Source organism: Oncorhynchus clarkii, chromosome 4, assembly GCF_045791955.1.
Source record: "Oncorhynchus clarkii lewisi isolate Uvic-CL-2024 chromosome 4, UVic_Ocla_1.0, whole genome shotgun sequence".
NCBI classification, from domain to species: Eukaryota; Metazoa; Chordata; class Actinopteri; order Salmoniformes; family Salmonidae; genus Oncorhynchus; species Oncorhynchus clarkii.
Window position 1 is genome coordinate 61,818,354 of NC_092150.1, and position 9,341 is coordinate 61,827,694.

The 9,341-nt window shown below is 42.9% G+C and overlaps 1 protein-coding gene across 1 annotated transcript; it reads right to left on the minus strand.

Annotated features, from left to right (window-relative positions):
* Positions 1-756: 756 nt before the first annotated feature.
* Positions 757-4,193, minus strand: LOC139407048 (myristoylated alanine-rich protein kinase C substrate a). The gene is made up of 2 exons (XM_071150353.1): positions 3,839-4,193; positions 757-2,662 (listed from the first exon to the last, which is right to left on the minus strand). The coding sequence occupies exons 1-2, from the start codon at positions 3,932-3,934 to the stop codon at positions 1,970-1,972; spliced, it is 789 nt and encodes a 262-aa protein (XP_071006454.1). The 5' UTR covers positions 3,935-4,193; the 3' UTR covers positions 757-1,969.
* Positions 4,194-9,341: the final 5,148 nt, after the last annotated feature.

The following is a 9,341-nucleotide window of genomic DNA, read 5'->3' on the forward strand; positions in this document are numbered from 1 at the left end:
GTACAATGAACAAACTCAGATCCCCGTGACAAATTAATCTATTCTGGTCCATGATTCATTTAAAAAGGTTTTGAATGAGTTCGGCCTAGTTGTATAATACTTGCAAGGTGACATAGATTTGTCGTACCATTGAGTATTCCATGTTGGACTTTTGTAGATAACTGAGGGCCAGTGACACTAGCTGTGACGCCACAAGTTCAAATCCTAGGTGAAACCCTCTTGGTGTTTTTGTGGCAAGGTGCTTCTACAATGATACTGTAATGTTTGAGTATGTAGAAAAGTTGGCGGCAGTTAGTCTGAATACTAAATTTGTTTGAACACACTATGGCTGCATTTAAAACAGGCAGCCCAATTATTTTGACCAATCTGATCAGCTCTGAAAAAGAACCGACATGAAAAGATCTGATGTGAATGGTCAAAAGCTCAATTAGTGTGTGTGTGTGGGGGGGTTACACATGTTGAAATTACTCATCAATTTACCAATTACAACACTCAACGACCCACTTACCACCTCCACCGGTTAAAGCTGGACTCCATAGTGGAAAAAAAACACATCCGTTTGTGACATTACAACAAACACTGTTTGCACATGCAATAGAATAGCACAATATATACGGCAATTTATTTGACCATGCTGCGCAACACTCTGGTTGGCAACAAAAACGGCGGTGGGGCGGCTAGTGGCGCTGTTTCCCCCTATTGCGGAGTCCATCTTAAAAGGAATAGAAATTGGTTAAATGAAAAGACAGATGCTGCTCAAATTTTATTCACATTTATTTTTGCTTTTAGTGTGCTCACAGAAAATTAGAACACTAAGCAGGAGTTTAATAGCATTTTTTTAAGCAAAGTTACATTCCATCTCTAAGTCAAATTGGTCAAAGCTTCTCCGGTATTTACAAAAGAAAAGAAAAAGAGACTAGATGCTACACAAACGTCGCATCTGATAGAGATTCCTTAATTTGTCAAAGACCACTGGGAAAAAAAGCATTGTCTGCTGTAATCAAAACATACCACAGTATATAAACAGTAACCATTCCACTTATCACAGCTTGGTTGAGTTCAAAATTGCTGAAAAGGTCATCCAGGATGAATTTGTTTTTGTTATCTTACAAAAATGAGCGGGTGGAAAGAGCTGCAAACTTCATGTGCTTCTTGAGATCAAGATTTCATTTGTACAATAATCATAGTTAAAAACACCCCGCCTATACATACTTACACTTTATTAAGGTCATAAAACCAGCAATAAACAATAAAGCCTATACAACTTGTATTTCTACTGAATCACTGACTGGTACAGCTAATGAGATTAGTGAAAAGCTCCTATGAATTTTTTTTTAATGACTTCCTAAACCTAGCTCTGGGAATTGTTTTTTTTTTGTCGTCTCATAGTAAAAAATGACTTAGTGTTATAAACCGCATGGTACTCTTGTGGTACATAGGTGTTTGTTTCATTCTCGTTTTTAAGACCTCTCTTTACATTATAGTCTGTGGCACAATTCCCAGGAACAAAGGTGCCACCTCCAAATCTCCCCCCCGCCCACCCCAAAACCCCCTTCATTTACATCTCAACTCATTTACATACCCCACCTCCTCCATACCATGGGCATGTCCATACATTTTGACAAGGTACATTTTGTATAAAAATGCAACAACAAAAAAACATGTAATACAGATGCAAAAAAATATATGGCAGAGTGTGGATGTATTTTTTTTCCTGTAATATTACGTTTCTAAGCAACCCACCTCTGCCCGTTGGAATGGTAGTAACAATGGACCAAGATGGGTTTTGTGGAGGGGGAAGGGAAAACAAAAAAAGAAAAGCTTTAAAATACCCCTGGTTGTAGACAAGTTCTCCAAAGCCAGGAACTGGCACCACTCCAACATACAAACAGGGAAATGTTTTTTGATTATCTTTTTTCAGCTTTTTTTTTTTTTTTTTTCTTCCGTTTTGCTCTTCGCGTTTCCAGCTTTACTCAGCACTGGCCTCTGCGGCAGCGGGGGCCTCTGGACTGGATGCGACCTCTGTTGCAGGTACAGCCTCCTCCGTTTTGGGTGCCTCCGCAGCAGGCTCCGCTGGCTTCTCCTCTGCTTTTGGCTCCTCTGCGGCAGCTGCCTTGGCCTCCTCAGCGGGTGCTGCTGCTGTTTCCTCAGGCTTGGCCTCTGTGGGGCTTGCTGCTTCCTTAGCTTCCTCCCCAGCACCGGCAGGCTTGGCCTCTCCCTCCGCAGTCTTGGCTTCCCCTTCGGCAGTGGCCTCTGGGGCCTCGGCTGCCTCATCCTTGGCCTCATCGGTGGACGCAGCGGCCTCCTCACCCTCTGCCCCATCGCCTGTCTCCTTTTTGGTCTTTTTGAAGGAGAAACCGCTAAGCTTGAAGGACTTTTTGAAGGAGAAGCGCTTCTTCTTCTTTTTGGGGGTCTCGTTGCTGGTTGAAGGCGTGGCACCCTCCTCCGGTTTAGCTGCCTCACCCTCAGCTGCTGGAGACACAGCCTCTGCATTCTCTGCCTTTTCCCCTTCTACTGCTGCTGAGGGTGCAGCCTCTGCAGTTGCAGCCTCCGCTTTTGGAGCCTCCTCAGCCGTGGCACTACCATTGGCATGCACCTCGTCTTTGCCTGCCTCTGCAGCCGCAGGAGAGGCATCCCCGTTCACTTTCACATGGCCATTTTCCTAAAGACAGAGGCCATTAACATCACATAAAAAAGCAAGCGTGGAATATTACGTGTGATATGGACTATTGTCACTCAGTGACACAAGGGGCAGTAGACACCACAAAAATAAATCGGGACAAACGCATACAGCCCTCTGTCTAATTGTTTAAAACATGTTTAGTATCAATGGGCCTTTACGCACGGGCGTCGGCAGGCTAATTCCTTTGCGAGTTACAAATTCAACACAGAATTCGTTTTAGGAATGCAGAATTGAAACTATTTTCCCGTAATCACGTGAGAGAATGAGCCACCTCCGGCAATGAGAGAAGGGAGACACGGTTTCGGATGGTTCGCTAGGGGGCGATGCGTGTCTGCCAGTCGCTCCAACACCGAAGCGCCAAAGCAAAGCATCTGCTCATTAAACAGCAGATGCTCATTAATACACCAGATCACGCAGAGCATCCTTCAGATGCATACCCCCAAAACTAAACAGCACCAGAACCCTCAAACCATCATCCGTATCACTAATAAATACCATCCACTCCAACACTTATAATACCAACTACAGAAGGGGCGCATTATCAAATGGGGTTCCCCTGCTCCCGTGTGGTAGTAACCATCCCTGCTCTCTATTCGAGCATCTGTAACAAAAGGCGTGTTGGCTAGCTAGACCGTGGCAAGCCATTGTTGGCGTCGTTCATCTTCCCATTCACCCACCAATTGCCTCAAGTTATTAGATTTGTGCTCAGTTTCAGTTAAGATTTTTGATTCAAAAATTATTTATCCATTTAACTACACATGGCTACATAAGGTTCAACAATTCGATACCAATTTCCGCTTTCTCACAATCCGAAATTTCAAACAAAGTATTCACCCATTTAACCGAAATCCCCACACATCAAATGAATCAATGAAAATGACTGAATATGTTACCAAATAATTATCCAAATCAGTTTGGGCTTTTGTAATAAATTGTACAATTTTAGAAATTGTATTTCAAATCAGTGATCAACTGTTTGTTGAAATAGTGTACAATCAATGTATTCCAATCGTGGTTGTTTTCTCCATCAGCCTGGCGAACGTCTCCATAAGTGCCCACAACACAATAACGCAAGCAGAGAACCTTTGCGCAAACCAACCGTATATCTATATTTCCTTTAACTCGGATACAAATATATATTTTTAAATCAATTACCTGTCCATTGGTCTTGGTTGGTGAAGCGGCAGCCTCTCCTGGCTTTTCAACCGTGGTTTCGCCTTTTGCAGCTGTCTTGGAGAATTGCGCTCCCATGCTTTCGCTCCAACAAAGAAACTCAACCGATCCAAAAAAAATGAACAAAGACCACTACTAGACTCTTTCTTAAATGCAAGCACTTTGCGGAGGCTCCTCTTTGAAACGTTTACTGGACAAGTAATCAAAGTCCAGTCTTAGTGAACAAAATTGGAAAATTGCAGAAAATACCTGCCAAGTGAAGAGAAGTAATAAAAAATCCCAGATTTGTGGCTATGTCGCTGTAGACTGGGTGGAAAATGGAGAAATTTCCCGTGTTGCTAATAAGATGCGGAGTCCAACGCCCAAGTGCACAGGGCCACATTCAGTTGCCAAACGTTCTCGAACGTTGCAGATAGAAATGCCATGAATAGAGCTGGTGGTTACTCATTTTACATGTTGGAGAGGCATGTGTGTGTTCTATATTGTCTATTTCTATCTGAACGTTCCAAAACGTTGCGTTCTACTGAACGCGGCCCAGATGAATGGGCATCCCGAATGATGACGGCATCCGCGCTCAGATCCAGCGAATCAGAGCCCTCACACAGAAAGTGGGCAAGGCTTTAAAAACGAGTGAACAATGTTTTTTTTTGCAGATTGTAACAAATTTGAAAACATATATATTGTCGTGGCGACAAATTTTCCTTTCAAAACTACCAAACAAAAATTACTCGACTAGAGAATAATTTTGGAATTGATGGTGTGCGCAGAGGTTCGAAAGGCATTCTAATCACTCCTAACAAAGTGATACCTAATTATTGATTCATTATGATAGATGTTTGAGGGTGTTTGTAACAATTTAATCTCAATTATGTACGCTAATTTGATCATGAGGAATCGGCATTTGCTTTAGGCAGAAATTGTTTTTTGGCTCATTGAGCGCCAGCCGCCTCCACTTTCAGAACGTGCTCTGAATACGACCACATTCACTTGACACAGACAGTGCACATTTAGTAGGTAGTCTATTTAGTTGTGGCTATTTTTCATATTGAATAAATACTGCTTTTGTGAAACAATCATGTATTGATAAAATACATTTAAAGGGGGAACATTCAGCCCTATTTTATTTTTACCTTTATTTAAGGCAAGTCAGTTAAGAACAAATTCTTATTTTCAATGACAGCTTAGGGGGTAGAACGACAGATTTGTACCTTGTCAGCTCAGGGATTTGAACTTGCCACCTTCCGGTTGCTTGTCCAACACTCTAACCACTAGGCTACCCTGCCACCCATGCCATCTTGTAATAAATTAATCTCAGTCACATATAATAGCACCACATACAGTATGTATACAAACGTTTGTGGACACACCTTCAAAATAATGGATGTGGCTGCTTCAGCCTGGATGCAACATCAGCACAAGAACTGTTTGTAGGGAGCTTCATGAAATGGGTTTCCATGGCCTAGCAGCTGCCCACAAGCCTAAGGTCACCATGCGCAATGCCAAGTGTCGGCTGGAGTGGTGTAAAGCTCGCTGGCATTGGACTCTGGAGCAGTGGAAACGCATTCTCTGGAGTGATGAATCACGCTTCACCATCTGGCAGTCTGATGGACAAATCTGGGTTTGACGGATGCCAGAAGAACACTACCTGCCCAAATGCATAGTTCCAACTGTAAAGTTTGGTGGAGGAGGAATAATGGTCTGGGACAGTTTTTCATGGATCGGGCTAGGCCCCTTAGTTCCAGTGAAGGGAAATCTTAACGCTACAGCATACAATGACATTCTAGACGATTCTGTGCTTCCAACTTTTGTGGCAGTTTAGCGAAGGCCTTTCCTGTTTCAGCATGACAATGCCCTCGTGCACAAAGCGAGGTCCATACAGAGCTCTGACCTCAACCCCGTCAAACACCTTTGGGATGAATTGGAACACTGACTGCGAGCCAGGCCTAATCACCCAACATTAGTGCCGACCTCACGAATGCTCTTGTTGCTGAATGCAAGCAAGTCCCTGCAGCAATGTTCCAACATCTAGTGGAAAGCCTTCCCAGAAGAGTGGAGGCTGTTTTAGCAACAAAGGGGGGACCAACTACATATTAATGACCATGATTTTGGAATGAGATGTTTGAACAGCAAATGTCCACATACTTTTGGTCATGTAGTGTATGTTACCTTTTATGTATATATTTTTAATCTAAGACGATTCTTTTGAATGAAGACACTTTTCGAATGGAATGTATTAATCTATTTATTGTACATTATGTCATTATAGTGACTACTGAGTGGCGGAGCGGTCTAAGGCATTGCATCTCAGTACTAGCTGTGCCACTAGAGATCCTGGTTGAAGTCTGTTGCAGCTGGCCATGACCAGGAGACCCATGGGGCGGAGCACAATTGGCCCAGTGTCGTCCGGGTTTGGGGAGGGTTTGGCCGGCAGGGATGTTCTTGTCCCATTGTGCACTAGCGACTACTGTGGTGGTCCGGGTGCAGTGCATTCTGACATGGTTGCCTGGTGTACAGTGTTTCCTCCAACACATTGGTGCGGCTGGCTTCCGGGTTAAGTTGGCATTGTGTCAAGAAGCAGCTGGGCTGGGTTATGTTTCAGAGGACGCATGGCTCTCGACCTTCGCCTCTCCCGAGTCCATATGGGAGTTGCAGCGATGGAACAAGACTGTAACTACCAATTGGGGTAAAAAAAATATATTTTTAAATAAATAAAAAGGAGTGTAGTGGAGTAAAAGTTGTCAAAATATAAATAGTAAAGTACAGATACCCCCCAAAAACGAGTACTTTAAAGTATTTTTACTTAAGTACTTCACACTACTGGTGTTACCTATATTTTAGCTGACAATTCTGGCTTTTCTGAATGTAATTTCATAATTGAATTTGCATATATAATTAAAGACAAAGGGTTAATGCTATTATTAAGAAATTGTTTTGATTAGTAATAAATGACTTTAAACCGGTGTGTGTAATGTTCTATTGTGAGACATTTCCATATTTCTACCATGTGTTTTGTGTTGTAACATCAGAAATAATTGAGGCTAAGTCACCAAAATTGGATTAGCATATTCTTAAAATGCTTACTAATGAACACAGCAACAGTTGTGTCAATACAAATAAACATATTCTATGACAATGGGCAACTGATGCCAGAACACCAACATGCCATGCAATAACACCAGTGATGCAATGTAACACCAGTGACACAATCTGAAAGCAATGACATAACATATCATTATTTCATACACATTTGATTAACTTAGTAATATCTTTCATTTCTTCTGGCCAAGACATGTTTTACTTTGTACAACAATGTTGTGTTAGGATATACTTTTTAGTCAATAGGCTTCATCTTTTGGTCTTAATCTTATGGACTAAAATGTATTTCCTAACAACATAAAACATGTCTATTATAACAATAGAACATTGAATGTAAACTAGGACTAAAGTCAAAAATGTTCATGTAACAGGCCCATTTCCTGTACTAACTTTTCCCGTACAAATTATTTCCCATACTAACTTCACTTTTACTTGAGATGTTCGTCTTTGCCATGTTATTGTGTCACGTCCATCTGTTGTCATCTCCGAGCCAGTCTCCATTGCTTTCTAGCCGCTGATGGCTTCTTCTATGGTAGCCAGTTCACACCTGCCACTTTCACACATTCATGTGCTCCTCCAAGTACTTCCAGATACTGTGGTCAATCTGATCTTTTGTTCACTGTCAGCGGCTTTGGCATCAGACACACAATCTGGTAAATCCCCATACCAGTTGATATCATCTCTTGGGCTTGGCCAGAAGAACTTGTTGACTCCATTCCTGTGCATGCACTTAACTTTGACATTTTGTTCTTCGACCTCCAGTATAACGGCAATGTTTGGTTGTTCGTCATAGTTCACAATGCACCACTGTCCAGTGTGGTGAGCCTCGATGACATCTGGACGAAGTGGAGCTGAGGCATCCGGGTCAATGACATCTGTTTGATGTGGAGGTGAGAGACCGTTGCCATTAGCAGGCACTGTCGGGACAGTGATTTCTTGGAGACCATAACATGGGCAATCCCACACTCCTTGCGCTGCTTGGCAGAGACATTTTAGGATGCCAGGCATGATATTAAGAACCTGGTGCATTCGCATGGTTCCTTTTATGCTTACTTTATGCCACCTCTTCCTCACTGACATAATACAACTGTATTTGAGTGCCAGAGTCTCTGACCAAGAGGTCAGCTGTGAACCACCCACTCCATCCGGAGCACCCGTTCTGTGACTGGCCTCAAAAAAGTTCCACGTAATCCCTGGATGCCGTTCTTGAAAGGTTCAGTGCTAACCATATAGAAGTTGCCCTTCTGTTTATATTGGGTGGCAGGGCCATCATTGAAGAAGTGAAGGTGTTTCACGGTAGAGTACTGCTGTTTTAGCATGTCCAGAATGGGGTCCAGCTGTGCCCATATGGCTGCTGGGTGAGAAGGTGCAGAAAGAGATGGGTGGGGGCTCCTCTGCCACATAGAGGATACCAGTGTGGAGCGTCACCTGCTTGTGTGAACCCCCGAAGTGAACTGACTGGATCTCTGAAGCATACATGCATTTGAAGTTTTCACTAAAAACTATATGGATCAGACAGTGTCATTGGTCAGGTTCTCTCTCAAGGTCCGGTAGCTGTGGTACCTGCCATCGAATGTTGAACAGATGTCTCCTACATTTTAAAGCGCCGCTCCTGGAACTGGGTAACAAGCTCTTCCTCGGTTATGTCCAAGGTTGAGCATTTTATTTGCCATAAACTGCAATTTGTCATGAGTCTTGCACCGGCAAGTTTCTTGGCCTCTCCTGCGGTGTCACCACCTAAAAGGGTCTCTCCCTTCAGAAGGCGGCGTGTGATGAAATCTGTTGCCCATGCTCAGCAACGTATTTCCTGTGGAGGTTACACCGGGAATCACAAATGAGCCTCCTGTTTCTTCACCTTCCTTAGTGTGATAGTGTCTTTCTTGGCAGGGGCTTGCCTGCTAGGTAAAACTGTCTCAAGGCTGTCTGTCCTCTTGTTTATTTCCACCAAGTTTGCTTGTTGACCTCTTTTTTTGCTTCCAGGCTTTGTATTTTAAAAAAAACAATGCTCTGCTCACACAACTTTTGGAATTTGCATGTATTTATTAGCTTTCATCTCAGTATATTTGCAAACCCTTGTTTGGCTGTGTCTGATTTGGCTGCTTTGCTTTGCTCAAAGTTCCCCCAAGGCCCATAGTGGAAGTTTAGAGATTTTTTAATTGTTGAGGAGGCAGGGTGGCCATGTAGTGTGCTTCTCGTCTCCGTTCTTGGACTTTCAGGGTCTTGATTTGTACCCTGCAAATGCTGACAACGTTTCTTGCAACTTATACTGTTTTCTTCAGGCTTTATGTACTGTCCTGTGTCGATCTCTGCGCTTCGGTTTGTCTGCAAAACATAAAGATGTAATCTTTCAAAGATGATACAAACATGAAATCCTACTTTATTTCTGTCA